This window comes from Trachinotus anak, unplaced genomic scaffold, assembly GCF_046630095.1.
Source record: "Trachinotus anak isolate AG129_WGS33_773 ecotype Australia unplaced genomic scaffold, CSIRO_AGI_Tana_v1 ptg000018l, whole genome shotgun sequence".
NCBI lineage: Eukaryota > Metazoa > Chordata > Actinopteri > Carangiformes > Carangidae > Trachinotus > Trachinotus anak.
This window is the reverse complement of record NW_027273869.1, coordinates 11,289,935-11,308,997: the sequence shown is the minus strand read 5'-3', so window position 1 is coordinate 11,308,997 and position 19,063 is coordinate 11,289,935. Positions and strand designations below refer to the sequence as shown.

The following is a 19,063-nucleotide window of genomic DNA, read 5'->3' as shown; positions in this document are numbered from 1 at the left end:
CCACTGATGGTAATCATGTCTTTAAAAACTTAAGCATGAAACAGTAAAGGTGTGGTTGACCACAAAAATCCAAAACAGATTCACTGACTGAATGAGTGAAAGAACAATTAAAAGGAATTGGGGTCGGACAGCTGGTTGTGGCATGCAGATTAACCTCTCTGCTGTGTTTTCACGCTACCATGGCAACACACACAAAAGTGTGTGTGTGTGTGTGTAGAATGTGTGTAAGATCTATTCTCAGCTCAGACAGGTGTGTATTTGTGGCTGCTAAAAGGAGGTTTTACCATTTGTCATACTCACACACAAACACGTCTCATTTACCTAGAGGACAATGTGGTGAGGTTTTTCTCTCTTGAACTTCATGTGACCATTACAGGTTCAGCGAAATTTTTTTTCATGACTTCAAAAATGAAAAACAGAAGTGATGATCACTTTAGGGCTACAACTACTAATTGTTCAAATCAAATAATCTACCAATTATGTTCTCAATTAAATCATTTAGTCGATAAAATTGCTAAAATTCACAATTTTTGACAATCCTAATTTCCAAGAGCCCAATCTTTGTCTTATTTTATACAAAGACTCCAAACCCAAGGATATTTATTTAAGTACCACATACGACAAAGAAAAGATGAAACTCTTTATATTTAAGAAAATGAAACAGGCATTTGAGGTACTTTGCTTAAAAAACGACCTGAGCGATCACTTGTTGCTGATACATTATGTGGTGATCAACTAATTGATTCAGCTCTGATTTTCTGTCTCTGTGTGGTGGCTGTTGGTGTTTGAGTTTCTGTTTTTGCTGGAAGTGATTTGTGTGGAAGTGTGGAAGGAAGGAAAACACAAAGAGCAGGCAACTGCATCACTCAGTGTGTGTCCTATTGCTCAACCCTTCGACCACCTATACATTCATTAATGTAGAATATATGAAGTTACTTGGTGATTTATGTGTTGTCTTCTCTAAATATAGCTATAGCTAAATAATAGTAAGTCTCTCACATTCACAGCTGACTTTATTGATAGAGAATATTCCCACTGAGACTCACTGATCCTATAAAGTCATTAACATCCACAGACCTCGCTCACATACTGAGGATATGAATTGGGTTGGTTACGTCTTAAATTAGGCCTTAAACCCACCACACAAATAAACTATAAGCTGATTTATTACAGTGTAACTTTTAAACCCAAATATATCACCAAATAGGAAGCTGGTTGCCAGCTTCCTATTTGGCAACAGCAATCACTGTGTGAGACCTAAAAAAAAAGACAGAAAATCTGTCTGGTGCCGTGGCAGATATAGACTGCATGGCTGCATGTGTCTCACTGTGATACGGGCTTGGCATGGCACGATGGTCAGAAAAAAAGGCTTCCACACAAACATTGCACTGGGTCTATTTCCAGCCTGTTTTCAGACAGCACAGTCAGAAATACACTGTGACTCATACGGGCCACTGCCTGACGCTGGGAGAGGCTGGAGAGACAAGGATGTTCAGCTTCACTGACCTGTTTGGAAATCTGGACCTTTCGGTCAGGCTCAAAATTCATCTTTCAGTTAAACACACATTATGTAATTTTACATAAGTCTCTTAATCACAACAATAACAAAAGACGGAGTTCGGTGATGTCGTGGGACAGCACACACATCTGACTGCTTTGGTCAACAGCTATGAAATCAAAATCTTTCCAAACTAAAACTGGAGCATTTCCACCATGTAGTTTCAAATATTTAAAATTAACAGAAGATTGCAGAAAGCAGTGGGTATGTATTTGTATGTATGTATTTACATTTCAGTGAACATACAAAATTAAATAAACAAACATACATGAATACACAAATGTTATAGCTTTTAAGATAGCTGAGATTTCTGTTGCCACCGCAATACCTTGGAGGTGAATATAATTTTGTTTATGGTGCTCACAGCATTAAAAAAGATTAATTTAAAAAGGTCTTCATCTTCATATGAACTTTTTCCCTTTAGCAGAAAGTAGTTGTAATCAAAACTGTGAACACAGTGAAGTCTGAGGATAATCCAGAGTAACAGGACACCGTTACTAAATGTCATTTACTGTGAGCGACAGAAACAAAATTTCATTAAGCTCCATTGTTCTGGGATGGAAGCAGAAAGGTCAGAGGCAGCTATCTCAAAACTTCAGCGACTAAAATCAAACCTGCAGAGCTGAAAAACACCAGAGGTGAGTGGGTGGTACAACCCTTCAAATAAATGAGCAGAGGGAGACCAATCCATAGCTCTGACTCTGACTCCATCACAATGCAGCATCAACAACATAACACAATACACCACCCCTCATGTGAGTCAAGGGGACAAATGCAAGCTATTTTCCACCACATGAGGCCTGTTAGGAGCCACAGACTCATTTACAAATGCGTAGACTTCTCTCCTGAGGGTAGCGCTTGTTTATTTGGCAGAATTTCAGGTGTTTGCTTAAAGCCGAATCTCTCTCGCTCTCTTGTATTTTTAGCAATGAGCTAGAGTCGAGCAACAGAGTCGAGCCCGTCTTTGCCCTTCAGGTCTTGTCTATCTGCTGTGTTATTGGCGAGTTAGGATCCCAGGACCGACAGAGGTAGCAGAACCGCTGGAGATAAATAAAATCTTCTTGTCCTGCTGACTCAAACTGCTCAGACAAGAACGCCTTGGTTATGATGCAGATAATCCACGCTGATGATCTGTAATAGAGCATCTGTGTTGTATCTCATTTTCATTCAGGTAGTCAGAGGGGAAAAAAAACTCTTAACTTGTCTAAAAGAGACGTCAGAGTTGAAGAAGCCCTGAGGACAGTCAGACCGATGTGATCTGCTGCATAAGAAGGGCTTTATCCAGTCATGACTCAGTGGTTGCCGTCACTGGTGTGCCTCTGCCCAGACAAGCTTTTAATCCAGTTTCTCAAACTAATATTATGGATCTAAGACCTAAGTGAAGGCTTAAGACTGTTTAAATGTTTGCAGCAATTGAACCTAGGACAACTTTAAAATAAAGAAAAACAAAGCTGGGAAAAAATCAGGAGTCTAGTGTTTAGAGTTTAAACCGTTAATTAAAGTTTGTAACTTCAAGATTCAACTTCAGCGCGATCTGATTCCAGTGAAAGCTTATGTTGCTGTCTCCATCTGCCAGGTCCCAGCAGAAGATCAGAGAGAGAGAGAGATGAAAGACACAGATGAAGGCAGACAGTAACACAGAGAAAGGGAGTTGTGGAGGAAATAATAACAGGCCGACAGACAGGGCAGAGAGGAGGCAGATGGGGTCGTAACGACAGGAGGACAGGTCTGTGAGGGCAGGGAGCCGGAGTGTAAGCTGAGAGCTACAAGGGGGGCAGCGCTGGAGTCCAGCGGAGGATCTGATATCTGAGACTATGGAACAAGACGACACACAACACCGGGCTGGTTTTACACTGTGTCCAACGGCCAGACCCTGCTGCTGACAGCACTGCAGGGTTCACTTCCAAAACACTGGTGGATCAATAAGAGTCTGCACACTCAAATATTAGAATGTCTTCAGTTTGTTTTTTAAGGAATGAAAATGAAGAAATGCTTCAGCTCTGCCTCCCTCTGTGTGCCACAGAGCTGGACCAATAACTCAAACCATGAATCCACATCAGCCTATCGCAGCTACACAGGTGTGGTGTACATGCTGGACAGTACGTAACAGGAAGTTGCTACTGTGAAATGCAAAAGATACATTTCAGGTAATTTAGCAGTTATAGTTTGTCTGCCAGAGACTAATTGAATTAAACTAATTAAAAACAAAAGACAATGGGCCTAGGTATATCTCACTCTTTGGTGCACAAACTCTTTTTTGAATTTGTCTTTACACAACCATCACTTTTAAGTATCTTCCTTTTTTTTTCTTGGTTGCAAGGTTTTTATCTTCTACTTTTTACAGTTCCAATTTTAGCACCTCTAAAATAGGATACACCCTGTAAGCATCATATTTCGCCCATTCAAAACTTAAACACTTACAGGACATACTCCATAATTTTGATAGAACTTGAGGGAGTCTTTAGTCACTTTTTTACAAATGCTAGATATCTCATTTTAGGGAAACAACATTGTTTAGCGTGTATGATCATTTACAATGTGTGTCAGAAAGTTTTGGGGTTTTTTTTTTTTAGATTGGTTACAAGAATGTATATTTTTTTCATGTATTTGCATTCTTCTTCGGTCTGTTCTTGTTAGACAATATTTAATAAATATATTTATAGAAATATTTCTATGCCATTAAAGGAATCTTTGGTGAATCCAGAGGAGGTGTCCAAGGAGTCTCTTGTCTACAGGTATTTCATATATTGATGCATCTGTACATCCATGTGTATATGTGTAAACACACGTGTAGACAACTAGGCTCAACAGTGTTAACTGGCTGATGAGGGCCTTCACCATTTTTCAGCAGGAATAGACTGCCTATGAAATTCAGACATTAACAAAGCCGAGATGTAATGCTGAGTTAAAATAGAGGGAATGTAGCAGTTTAACAACTGTCTATCAATCCCATGTTATCCCTCTAAATTTCTAATGAATGGATGTTTTTTTTTTGTTTTTGTTTTTGTTTTTTATAGAACTGAAAAAATGCAAAATGACAGAGGTGTGCAAAAATAAGGAATGAACAGCATCTTACCTTTTTCTGGTACCACACCACAGCATCTTTTACTTTGGAAGCCATTTACATTTCCCTTCTCCCCGTCTAGGGCATCTTAGACTGAAAACACAAGACACACAGTGGCAGAGAAAGAGAGAGAGCAATGTCAGTGACGGAGCAATGAGGTGAGAGGGAGGAGGACCTGGGTCTATATACCTGGTAGGCAGGTGTGTCTTGACAACTGACAAAGGAGAGAGGGAGGGAAAGGCACACACACTTGCGCACACATGTTTATGCTGATTTGTGTGAAGGCATTCACTCTGCCTTTTCTTATACAGAACACACAAACACACTATTCATATGTATTCATTCCGTTGTTTGCTCCTGAATCACACACACACACACATTACTAATAACATGTTGTCTCCTGGACACCCATCTTACCACATAAACAAAGAGTCTTTCTATGAGCTGGTCTGGGAATAAGCTGAATCATAACCTGACACACACACACACACAGACACCACACACAAACACACACAAAAACACGAGTGCAGTAGTTGGATCTTGGATGCATCATTTTGGATCCCCTGCAATGGTTAAGGTGTGCGAGTGACTTCCTTGTAAAGACAGGCCCATACACACACAGATATTCACAACAATGTGCAGTATGCATTAGTTATTGTTATGGGCGTGTGTGTGAGTGTCCAGTGCCGACAAAATCAATCTAAGAATGCAACAGGCTCACTAAGTGTATAAACAGTAGGCTGTGGTAGTTAGTACAGGCAGAATAGGCAAATAAGCTTATTTCCAAAAATGTCAAGCTATTGCTTTAAGAGTCTGCATAAAATTATTACTCTTGATGTCAAGTGCTTGCAACACTTTGTAAAGTGGATTGTTCTTGCTTGTTCTTGTAAACGCCAATTAGCAACTATAAAAAAAAAAAAACAAAAAAAAAAACAACAAAAAAACACTGATTTAAAATTTGAAGCAAGGTTAAATTGGTCTTGAAAAAAAACATTATATGATAAATTTAAAAAATATAAAGCTGACATAAAATAACAACTACTTTTTCTAAGGTCAAAAATCAACTCTCTTCCTAAACTGTCTTAATATCCCAAAAAAAAAACAAGAAAACAAAACCATGATCTGATCTGTAGACCATTATAAATATTTTGTATCATAGAGACACTAATCTCTGAATGAAGTTTTTTTATTTTGTACTTTATCCTGTGGACTGCTGAACTGATCGACACATGTTAAGTAGATCAAACTGAGCCAAAGAGGAAAGCTGGAGCACACACTTTCTTAGTAGTAGTTATTTATTAGGCAGAAGGACTAAAGAGTCGACGCATCAGAATCAAATCTCTGTTTACATCTGTAACCAGGCACGGCAGGAATCTTGGCTTCATCTTTGACTACAACCTGAGCTTAGCAAAAACATATCACATCATTCACAATCAGGCCTGGTTCTATCAGCTGAGGGACATTTCTATCATCACATCAGTTCTCTCTCCTGAAAACCTGTGCATTCATCACTTCATGTGATTATTTACAGTAGAAAAAAAAAATCCCTCTCATGCCTGTGGCTGATTTTACTTTACATGCAATAGTCAATATGAGTTCTGATGACATTAATGACTGACCACCACCAACATGAACCAGATATCATCTCAGTTTCCTTATCAGTATCTGGGGTGCTGATAAGAAACATCACATGACAGAGAGCTCGCTTGTAACCGTGACTGTATCCACAGTATGCATTAGGCCTGCAGTGTGTCAGTGTTACAGTCCGTGTGTCATTACAGCATGTTGTGTTTGAAACAGGATCTTCCGGTGATGGAGGTGATGTGAGCTTGTTTGTTGTGGTTAAAGAGGACGAGAGCAGAAAGAGTTGTACTGGATCCACTTGTACAAGCCTGAGCATCCAAGTTATTTGACACTGAGAATAACAAAAGAAAGTTATGTTGTCCTTGTTTTGTTAATGTAACATTTACCACATTTTCATAGATCTGGGTATAAAAATGTCTTTGAAACACACTCAGTATTAACATGGGGGCTGTAAACACTGACAGTGACAGTTTGGTCCAGAATTGGACGTTTAAATGTAGAATCATCTGAGTTGATGCAGGTGGAAGAGGAAGAGGAGGAGAAGAAAATGTGGTTAATAAGCTGTAAAGTGAAAAAAAAAAAATAGAGGCTTTGCGGTTAGCCACTCTCCTTCCCTCTTCTCTCTCTGCCTCTGCATCTTTTTCTTCCTCTGTCTTTCAGTCTCTTTGCGTCTCTTGTCTATTTCCCTGCTATGTAAGTGCAGTGCTGTCCTGCTGTGTGAGTGGACGGGATGGAGGAGCAGATAGATGGAGAGTGATGGAGGGCAGCAGCTGCAGGCCAGGCTGGCTCTGCTGGCAGCAGGAGCAAGTCCAAGAAATATGACTCAATCCAATGAAATATTCCAAATATTATACAATCTGTATGTAGCTATTCTAACTTTACATATATTTACATTATTGTATTTATTTTCTCCTTTTACTCTCAGCCTTTCTACTTAACATTGAACATTTCATTTCACAAAGCAGAGTGAAGACATCCTTCTTTGCATGTGAAGGCTTGTTTATGCTGCTGATTCAGTCATTTCCAGTGAATAACATTTTTTGTTGGAAACAGCTCTCTTTAAACAAGTCAGAAAAGCCTTCAGTCATTTGTAATTTCCAATATTGATGCTCAGATGTGCTGCTACTTCTCAGACATTTTACCAAAATAAAGCCATGAAGGTTATTTTATGAGTCATGTGCAGTTTGCCATCAAAGAAATGTATGTGAAATCATACAACAGGACTGTTTAACAGCTCCACAGCATGTCTGCCAACTACCAAACCACGACACTGAGTGTTTATGTGTGTGACAAAGTCACCACTTCAAATAGAGTAGTACTAGTATGAGAGTGTGTGTTGACGTCCTCACATTCAAAGCCGTGGTGGAGCAAGTCCAAGCTGTGTGTCAATGTGAAGAATGTGAAGTTCAAAAGCAGGAAGGAGACAAAAGTTTATACTCGAGCCAAGTGTGAACTGTTTCTACATCAAGCACAGTAGTGTGATAGTAGAGTATTACACACACACACACACCCCAAACAGACTAATGCAGAGTTGCAAAGCACTCAGTTCTTAAACCCATAAGTGCTGTATGCACGCTGCTCACACAGTTGCAGAAGTGTTCGTATATATGCATTTCTGCGTAAGTGTGTGTGTGTGTGTGTGTGTGTGCAGACACGCACACTTTTGCCCCAGCAGGCAAGAGACATTTTTAGCAACAGGAAGAAAGTCTCTTGCTTGCTGTTGTCTACAATTACGATCATCACTCCTCCCTCTATCCTCCACCGCTGAACCACACTATTCCTGATATAAACTACACTGCACACTTGCTTCTTACTGTTATACATGATCGTGTAAGTGAAACATATTTGAACCTAAACTTGAAAGAGTGAAAGAAAAAGGTTGAAAGAGAGAGGGAGCATTTTGCTGGGTTGTCCTTTTTATGTGCAGTGGTTACACTGCACATAAATAAAGTAAATGGGTTTACAATGTCAGTAAAAGGCTTCATATTAAAACTTCAGTGAAGAGACGAATAATGGACAGATCGAGAGAGGAAGGAGGAGGCTGTATCTAAAGAGCAAACATAATATGAAGGGTGAAAAAGCAAGATAAGTATTCTCTGTTCCACTTCCTCTGTTAACATAAACACTGAGACCAGTTTATTTCTCATTCTCACTCACACACACACACACACACACACACACACACGAGTCACCGCCCCATCCTCAGTTCACATTCACACACTGTTCTCACAGAGTTTTAATAGTTTGGCTCTGCAGTTAGAGGAACGTGGATTTAAAACCTTCATTTCACGGGAATGACCTTGGCACTTGAAAATACCAAAGGGGGAAGCAGCTTACACTCCTGAAACTCCAAATGATGAATATCCATACAGTCTTGTATTTTGGATGACACAAAAACAGACATTTCAATTGTATCCGTTCACAGTTTCCAATTTGATTTAAAATATTAATAACTATATCAAGATAGATACCAATGTCACAATATAAAATACATATTCCAGGACTGCATCCATATCTTGCTTATGCGTCAGTTATTTTGTTGTTTTTTCAATGATTTGTTTACTTAACAAAAAGTAAGACAACTGAAAAATTACAATCTAACGTCACATTGCCAGAGGTAACAGCTGCTTGGTGTCCAGATGATTCCTTTTTTCCCCTCAAGGCACAACTTTATGTGCACAGGAGCAGACAATATGATCCTCATACTTTTATTTTGGTAGGATATCTGAAATGTGTTGTGTAAGAACATAAGTCATCACATCACTGAGGTGCACATTGAAAATGGCTGGTTGTCAAACTACTGTCGAGCAACAACTCCTGCTGTCAACAAATGACAAAGCGTCAAATTGTGCAACCTCAAAACAACAATGGCAAGTATGACCACACGTTTATTGCAGACAGAGAGAGACACTCCGTCATTAGAGGAGTTAGAGCACAAACAGCAGGGTTTCTGTTTTTTAACTCTCTCACACTTTCTGACTGATTTAAGACCTCAAATCCTCCTCATCTAGAGACAGTGATAACAAAAACAGGCTGTTCAAAGCCTCAAAAATCCCTCCATCATACCTCAGGGATGCCAACACTGATTCACACACATTATCAGACACAAAAACACACACAGACACATTCTCATTGCCTAATACGGCTACGCACACAGGATTAGCAGTAAACTGCTAGGTTATCATTTCTGCTGGAAATCATAACAAGAAGAAATAGGCTGGGATTCTTTCCTAACACACTTTTTCCAAAACCACACACTCGCAGTGTTCCTAAAATACATTGTGGTTTGCTCAAGGGTATTTAGGGAACGGAGCCCAGACAACAGACAGACACACACAGACATTATACTTATATTTTCGTCACAGGAAGCAGTGTTCAGACATTCAAAAGAAAAAAAAGGCTAAGACAGAGTGTTCTCCTGGTGATTTCCTACAAATGTGTGATTATACATCTCATAATTTAAAAGTAGTGTATCTGAATACTTGTTTTCATCTTTGATTTCATTTTTAACAGTAACTGGTGGCAGCAAACTCATGTCAACAAGAAAGTTTCGTTCACAAACGCACCCCATTACAAAGCTTGCAAAGAATTTAACGACGTCGATAACTACACACACACACACACACACACACACACACACACACACACACACACACACACACACACACACACACACACACACACACAGCAGCTCTATGGCTTGCCAAGTCTGTCTGACCAATGAGCTGACCCATTTACAGAGAGAGCAGTCAAGTAAGACAGCATGTATTATGTAGGCCACAGTTTATATGAGGGCTCTTTTTGTGTGTGTATGTGTGTGTGTGTGTGCGTGTGTGTGTATGCTACTGTATGAATGTTAATGTGAAAGAGGGTCAGTGGCAGAAGAAGGTCGAGTTTTGAAAGCTTTCTGTGTGTGTGTGTGTGTGTGTGTGTGTGTGTACATGTGATGTCAGTGTGGCCTCATGCTGCCTTGGTGGGGGGTAAAAAGATACTTAGATGAAACCACACTATTTCTCAACCTACGGGCCGTTTTCTATTGAGGTTAAGACCTTTTTTTGAATGATGAAAAAACAGAGGGACTATTTATCGCAGAAATAAGGAGGGAGGTTCTCAAAACTGATTTCCAACCTTAACTGTATCATATGTGGAATATTTTTTGACTTGCAAAGCTCATACTTACACTCAATATATAAATATTGTAGGCAAAGATATTTGGACAGTGATCATCAGCTTGTTATTGTGCTCAACAGGGCTGGGCATTAAGCCTCAATACTTTTTTGATACCAATTAATCTGCCCCCCCCCCCATCTAAAACCATAATTTTAAGAGGCCACTACTTTCAGTAATTTAGTGTTATATGAGCTGTCTGTCCTCGGTTTAACTTTTACATGCTTCTAACAGCTGTTTAGTTCATTTTGTCAGAAAATAGTTACCATTATTCCACATCAATACAACCATTATTTAACTGTACCAGAACAATGTTTCACTCATTTCAAACTCTCTCTGAAGATGCTTGATACCAGCCAATGTTTCAGACTCTGTTTCATCATAGACAAAAGCAGTGACGACCACAGACATTTGGAAACACACACACACATACGTCAATGACAAATCCTGTTTATTTTTCTACATTTTACCTTGTGTGTGTGTGTGTCTGTGTTTGTTTATATATGTAGTCAGTGAAGGAGAAGTAACCATCCTTAACTTAGTCCACAAAGACACACAAGCAAAATCACTACAGCTTCATGAGTGTTGAGAGTGAGGGTGTGGTGACTATGTAAGTGTGTGTTTTGAGTGTGTCTAATGGAAAGTGGGTGTGTATGTGGAAGTTGTGTGTGTGATGGGGATTTTTTTTTTTTTTTTATTAGGGTTCTCATAACATTTTATGTAATTGGTTATGAAACCTGTCACCCTCTGACTTTTAAATCTGACACCCCACAGCTATTCTCTTTTGCTGTCTAGGACACACACTCACACAGACACACACGCACTCTCTCTTTCTCTTTCCATTCTTTTAGTCTTGTGTTATTTGTGAATGATGAGTGTTGGTTCCAAGTAACCAGTTGCACTTTTCAGTTCCAAGTTGTTGAAGAACTTCATCTGTAAAAGCTCCGACTAATGACACTCTTCCTGAATCTTTGGTCTCTTCTCTTTTCTTTATAAGACTACAGCAACTACACTGTATTTAATCAGGGCAGCACGTCGCAACATTGGGGGGTTCGACAATAGACTGATATTTTCTTTTAATTATTTTTTTGGGCCTTTTATGCCTTTATTATAGACAAGTGGAGACCGACAGGAAAGGGGGTAGAGAGAGGGGAATGACATTCAGGAAAGAGTCGGACCGGTCGGGTGTCGAACCAGCGACTGCCTGCCAAGAGCGTCTTACGCTCAACATGGTACGCGCCCTAACCACTCGACTACCAGGCCGCCCCGTAGACTGATATTTAACGGGAAACAGACACAGCATTCACAGGTTCAGCTACGTCGATACACAACCACAGATCTGACTCACCTCCTCAGCAAACCCATTTCCTGAGGGAAACCCCTCTAAAACATTATCACTTCAAATCATTAAAAGCAAAACTTTATAGATTCGATCAGTGATTGAGAGGGATGCAGATGGGATTCACTTTCACTTTTACCTTTTGAAAGGGCTCGACTTCCCTAATTATACCTCAGAAGTATGACACAACTTCTGTGAAAGTTTATCATGTTTAGCAGTGCAGGAGAGAAGCAGTCAGTCAGGGCAGCACAAGTTGTGATGTGCAACTGTATACGCTCCCTCATTCCTCCATCCACTGCAGCAGCATCAGAGTCCCATACTGGATCAACTCTGAAATGAGTCACGTTAGGTTTGAAATTGAGGGGCAGTGGGGTTCTTGTGTGTCAGACTTTGTTTATTGTGTGTATGTACACCAGGGAAGCTGTGAAATGCCTCGCTATCTGCTGCGAGCCTCCACTCAAACGCAGACAGGCGACCTTTGCTGCTGCTCAAAAAGCCACAACTAACAATAAAAATCATCTCTGTGGGGTCCGAGACAGCCACAGCAAAACACAAAATACAACATCCCTTTTAGAAAACAAATGATTTTACTTGTTCATCCACGGTGCATGAAAACCAGGCTGCTAAATTTGGGCTGAAAAAGCAGAGAAGTGGCCGTCAGACAAGTTTAGATGGAAACTGAGTATGAAGCAATACTGCTGGTAATGCTGATCTCTATCAGGGTTGACCACAATGCTGGTTTTTAGATGGACAAATTAGAGAGGGGCTTTTTAAACCATGAGACAAAAAAAACATCAGAACAGAAACTAAAAGGTTGGTTTTGCTTCTCAGACAAACTAACAACAGTGTAATGTTTCTCTGGGATGTCCAATGAAAACATGAGCACGAGAGGAGACCTCCTTCATGAGGCTGGTAACCCGTGATGTGTAACACTAACTGTTCCCTCACTCTGTGGGTGCTCCATATTTCATGATGGGTGCAGGTTACATCTCTGAGCTGGGCTGAGGGTGTGTGTGTGTGTGTGTGTGTGTGTGTGTTTGCATGCCTACAGGATATATGATGCTGCGCAATCAACGATGAAGGGTCGACAGTGCCGGGGGATTCTGAGAGTGTGTGTGTGTGCGTAATGGAGGGGTGGTGGGATGCGAGGATCATGTTTTCCATCATGTAGGGTGATTCCCTGACAATCTCAAGTGACAACAAACAACCCTGCACTTGACCTATACAAGGCTTCATCATACAGCAACACACAGACACACACACACACACACACACAAAACAGTTTGTGAGTTAATTAGGTTGGCTGTTGATCCTCAGATCCCAAAGGGTCCTTAAGGGTGTTCCCTGGGGGGGTCCCCAGCAGAAAGATGAATCATTTATTTTCACTATAATTCCATTCAAGAGAAATAGACTGACTCTTTTGGTTGTGGGTTTCAAACACTGTAAACTCTGTAACTAAATATCTAAAAGCAAAAATCTTATCAGATGGGGGACTGTGGTCTAATTAGTTTCAGTTTAAGGGTCCTTGATGTGAACCACTGAATTAGATCGTGCACATAAAAGACATCACATACACGGTTGTAAAGATTTTCTGCACAGCCACAACCTGTGAGTAAGGTAGTGGCATTTTGTGCAATGCTACTATGAACAGAAAGCAAGAAGAAAGAAATTCTTAAAAAAAAAAAAAAAAAAAAAAAAAAAAAAAAGGAGCTGCAGATGGAGATGGTACAGTCTGTATGTTCTGCAGTGAAGTTTAGTCTCAGAGCCACAAGATGTAAAGTCTTATTCCAATAAAATTAAACCAAATTCACTACACTTTCTAACAAATCTTTTGACAGCAGTCGTGGGAAATCCAACCATGGAACTGCTCGAACTGCAGGAGACTCAACCAAAATTTCTGACATGCCAGACAGCAGTCACATAACGCTCTCCACTGCAGCTGTTTTTAAGTGCAAATGTGTTGCTCACTTTGGTTCGTGCCAAACGTCGCCATCATCCTTCCTTAGAATCACATCATGGAGCAGTAATATAAGATAGTAACCTGGACAATCTGTGTGGGTGGGTATTTGCTGAACAGGAAAACAGTAACCACAGATGAAGTGAAACAACACACACACACACACACACACACACATCTGCTGTTGACTGCAGACTGGCTTTACTTCAGTTCAGTCTGTATACACACACACACACACACACACACACACACACACACACACACACACACACACACACACACACACACACACACACAAAAGCCCTGTGTTTGCCTCCTGTGCTTTCCTCAGAGGGGAAGTATAGTTTTTTTTCCACATTCTCCTATTTTTCCATCTGTTTGTCTCTCTCAGACGTAATGAACAGTACTCATGAAGTGTTGTTGCTGTCTGAGCAGGGTGTGTGTGTGTGTGTGCATGCATGTGTGTAGGCAGCTGACACCCTCACAGCAACAGAACAAGGGGTGCTGAAGCATGTGGTGCACAAACAAAAAGAATATGTGGAGTCTGGGGTGGGGAATTGCAACTAGTAAGCACACAGTGCATTCAAAGAGACTAGTACACACACACACACACGCGCGCATGCACACACACACGCACACACACACACACACACACACACACACAGAGGACTCACCTCTGGTTGGGCCGTGTAGCCGAGCAATGTTTTGTCCTCACAGCCAAATTAGGACAGGAACTGGACATTTGGCAAACAAAGAGAGACAGAGAGAAGAGGTCAAGACTGTCTGGTCTGGGATGATCACATTTGAGATTCAAAGCATCAACAGCAGTCTGTGTGTGTGTGTGTGTGTGTGTGTGGTGTGTGTTTGTGTGTGAGCCTAAGGCTCTCACATACTAGTAAAGCCAGTCAATCAGGAAAGAGAAGCTTCCTTTTGGTCACTCAGACTAATAACGACATCTCATTTCTGAGTAAGAGGGGTTTCCTGGACACTGTGTCATGTGTGACTCGTCCACATGTGCAAGCTGCACAGTGAGGCTTCAGAGATTCTCCTGCTCCAAACACACGTACACGTGTTGCCTCTAGACAAAGTATGAATTCTGAGGAAAAAAAAAATCCAGAATAACATCAGGCAGCAACCTTTTCTCACAATGCAGCTCTTTGTGGAAAGTCAGGAGACCGACCATCACTATCTTCATCTTCCTCTTTCATCATCGTAATTATTCCCAAAATGTCATCTTCATCATTCTACTTCAGAATGGCCTACTTGATAATGACAAGGTAGGTAATCAATAACGTCACTGGAAGTTATTCCTTGGGGCAACACAGCTCAGTGTGAGCCTCACTCAGCTCCACAGTCACAGCAGTGTGTTACGCCTGGACGTTACACTACAGTTACTGTAGCTAAATGATTAGTGGCGCAGCACGTAAATCACATGACGGCTGTCCTTTTCTTTACAGTGGGAGAATCTAAGTCACATCAAAGCAACAGCTGACAGACCAAAAAAAAAAAACCCAATAAGTTAAAGGCTGACTAGTATCACAATCAAACTAAAGTCTTTTGAAAGGGAAAGTTTGAATGCTGTTCATCAAACCACAACCACAACTGCAACATATGGGAAGACCTTGTTGCCGTTTTCCTCCTGACAAAAGTTACAGTAACAGAGATGTTTTCCTTCAGATGGAGGTAAAACGCCACATAAGCATTACAGTGGTTGCTCACAGTACGTCAATGAGAAGTCTAGTTGGAGGTCGCGCTGCAGAAAGCGACCAAAAGTTCAAGGCAGTGCTTGTGGAGTGTTTAAATCTGAATTTATGACACGTTTATCACTCCAACCTCAACACTGATCTGTAACTTGAACCTGTACCTGCAGTGCAACAATGAAAATGTGCATCAATAGGCTTTTTCCCCAGCAAACATGTTGACTGGTCATAGCAGGAAAAGCACAGGTGAAAACAATATCAAGTGTCCCAGTAAGTTATGACAGAGTGACAATGAGCCGGCGTGCACAATACCAGGACCCTGAAACTGAAGCAGGCATCATTCACGTAATCATTTACACCTGTGCTTTTCCTATTGTGAAAAAAAAGGCCTATTGCAGTTGATATCAGTAGGATAATGCAGACTGATGGTACTGGCTTCAAAAACACACTGATGCATGTCTGTGTTCAGCAGAAACCCTGACTGGGTCCGGAGACAAAATGGTCCCGGGGTAGATTTCCCATCCTGTTTCAGCTCATCCTGACAAAACACCCTCCATGTTATCCTCAACACCACCTGCCAATCTCCTGCAGTGCAGCCGAGTTTGTGATGTGCCACTTTCTCTGTGACCTTTCTGCTCGCGCGCAACACTGTAATGGCTACATTTCTTAGAATTATATCACTGTCCTCCAGGCCACTCTGCAGCTATAACATAAGATGATAGGGCAGTCTAGTGTGTGATGTAACTATATTGCAGCTGGTGATGTAACCGGCTCTGCAGGCAGATTCAAGCTGCACAACACAAAGAGCATCGTCTGAGAGCTCCTCAAAGAGACAGACAGAAAAAGAGAGAGAGACAGAGAGGGACAGAGGAAGAGAAGAAATCAAGAGCGAGAGAGAGAGGGAGAAAGGGTGAGAGAGAAAGACAGAGAACAAAGAGAGACAAAGAAATACGAAGGGACTCACTGGTCAGACAACTGACTACGGATGCTAGAGTTACACACACACACACACAGACACAGACACACTCAATCAGGCAGTCAGGCAACCACTTCAACTCACTTTGTGCAGATGCATGTACACGTAAATACAAACACACTACATCAGATTGCACTGACTGACCTCCAGCTCATGAACGCTGCAGAACTGCTGCACAGCTACGATGACTAACAAGTACTTCTCGCCTCACTGATGATCAATCAATCAATCAATGTCTCGAAGTGGCACACACTGTGCAGCCTCATCCACAATGTATGTGTGTTATGTCCAGGTGTTTGTTAGGACTGCCAGCTCATGTCTCCATGTGCAAGACACAGCAACGGTGATTTCATCTCTTATCTGTCAACTTTAACAAACACACAACATTTTTGCAAACTTTTGCTGAGTGCTCTCTTGCCACCACAGTTTCCTGCTGTCTGCCGCTGAACAACTACATTATAAGTGCCTTGCTGAAAGGCACCCCGTGGAATCTTATAACTGATTCAAAACCATCTTTAATCTCACTAATTACTCTTTTTTTGATGAATGTCTTACTTCTCAGCCTGTATGTTTTGTTATTGAAGAGGTAAAGCAGTGAATGTGACTGCAGGTGGACTGCCTGAGCAATAATGCTGTTCCAGAGGTTTGAATTTTAGAAACAGTAAAGTACTTATTACAGTCAATATTAAAATTCTTAGCTACTGTCCAAACCCAGTCAAGCCTAACAACTGAAACAGTAGATGATACAGCAGTTGGTAAATTCTGTGATGTTGATGTAACTGGATTTACTGCTTATATGTAGTCTGACCTGTTCCACTTCTTCAGCCTGTATGAACATATTTTGAATTACAGAGAATCCTTACTGTATATTTGAAATGTTGGTTGACAGAAGAAAAAATTATATCTGTCCATACTGTATGAATATGGATCCATACAGGACTCTTAATTTAGGGGTCAGATTGCAATTGCAGTGGAAAATCTGGGTGAGTGATGAACGTGTTAGTCAAACACTGAAAGAGACAGACTGGCTGGATGGCAAATCATGTTGGATAATCAGACAGCCTGCCAAACTGGGAGCCTGACCGCCTGCTGAAGGCTGCGACAGTTTCAACTCAGTGACATGTCATAGGTAGAGAAAGCCGACACTGATTATAGAACAGAAAACGGCTGAGTAGAACAGAGAATAAGAGGGCATATCAATGTTAGTGATTAAGGTCGGTGGGGCAGATTAGAATTTAGATCTGAAATGATCAGTCAATTTAATCAATTGGTTGATCAACATAAAGTTAATCTGCAACTATTTTGATAATCAATTATTCTTATATGAAACTTAAATTTGGATTTTGCAGTGTCAGTGGCACAAATCAAGCACATTAAAGCCACTTTTTTCATTTATTTCCTATTATTTTACAGATCAAATGAATAATCAAGAAAATAATAGGCCGGGAGATCAATCAATAATCGGGACTTTCCATGAGGAAATCGTTCAGCTATGGTGGTAAGCCACCGAGATGCTGATACAGATCTGTGGGAAGACAGGCAATCAGAGCTGGTAAAAGTCATCCTCCAGCCGTGCCATGTTTGCCACTGCAGCTCATTACCTCAAAGAAACCCAGAAAGTGTGAAGCTGAGGTGAACGACCCCACCGACACATTAGTTTGCAGATCACGGCCTAAATAAAAGTCACAAACAGATCAACTTTCATGTGTTGTGTTTTACATTTCATTTCGACTCCGCTTATAGCACATTATGAGGAAACCCTGTCATGGAAATAAGGGTGAGCTGCAGCTCTAGCACAATTCAACTGGAAAGATTACAACGTTTATGGGCGAATAAGAATATAATTGAATTAAATATAAGCAAGCTTAATGTGAGGATTTCAAGCACGTTTGTGTCATGTAAGCCAGTAACATTACACACGTCAGGCACACAGCAGCAAAATCGTATAATCGTGTTTTCACTCCAGACGGCAGCTAATTTTGAAGCTAGCCAATATGTAGATGCGTCCACGGAGCTCTCAGACAGTCTTCATGGTTCAGCTCACACACAGTCCTCCTCCTCCTCCTCCTCCTAGCTCTTGTCATGCTACACAGTTAGCTAAGCTACCGGCAGGCACAAAGAGCCCACACAGCTGTGCCTAACACTGAAATCCCGATCACTACTGCACAAACACACCATGCAGCCGCTCCGTCTTACCTCTGTTAATGGTGACGGCTGCTCCGAGTCCGCACGCAGACTCAAACGGTGCTTTCCGGACGTGATTTTATTCATGCGGGACCGACTTTGCCAGCCCTGTCCATTGTGAGGAGGAGATGCTGAGCGTCTGCTCGCCGATGTTTGAAGCATTAGCTTTTCGCTTCTGTCTCTCACTGTACAAACACAACTTCAGCTCACGGCCGTAAACCACCACATAAATGCGCCATCACACTTTAAGCCAATAAACGTCGCCAACGGTTGTCAAGGAGGAGAGAAAAAATATCGGGCTCACATTATCCCCCCGATTAACAACTTAAACGAAAATTTAATAATATGTAAGCACAATGTCGCCGTATCACGTAGCAGCACGGCGAATCGCACATAAACATAAACTAGTGGGAGAATTTGAAAGGACTTCACTCACCTCTAGTGGACGTTAAGATTCAGCGCAGGGAGAAAACTTTCAGCGACTGTGCGCTTTTATTCAAACTTTACGGTTAGACGTTAAATATGCGTGACGTA

At 41.1% G+C, this 19,063-nt stretch overlaps 1 protein-coding gene across 7 annotated transcripts in view; it reads right to left on the bottom strand.

Moving 5' to 3' along the window:
• The window catches only part of LOC139635171 (protein PHTF2-like), a 42,001-nt gene extending 22,970 nt beyond the window's left edge, over nucleotides 1–19,031 (bottom strand). The window contains exons 1-3 of one of the 7 annotated variants that reach the window (XM_071502224.1): nucleotides 18,966–19,025; nucleotides 14,344–14,403; nucleotides 4,635–4,715 (exon numbers count right to left, since the gene is read on the bottom strand). In XM_071502224.1, coding sequence (XP_071358325.1) covers nucleotides 4,635–4,679 — 45 coding nt within the window. In that variant the 5' untranslated portion in view covers nucleotides 4,680–4,715; nucleotides 14,344–14,403; nucleotides 18,966–19,025. Of the gene's footprint in view, nucleotides 1–4,634; nucleotides 4,716–14,343; nucleotides 14,404–14,562; nucleotides 14,582–18,541; nucleotides 18,936–18,965 lie in introns of those variants that run through there. The other 6 variants (XM_071502222.1, XM_071502223.1, XM_071502225.1 and 3 more) reach the window with 6 other exon arrangements.
• Between the last annotated feature and the right edge of the window lie 32 nt (nucleotides 19,032–19,063).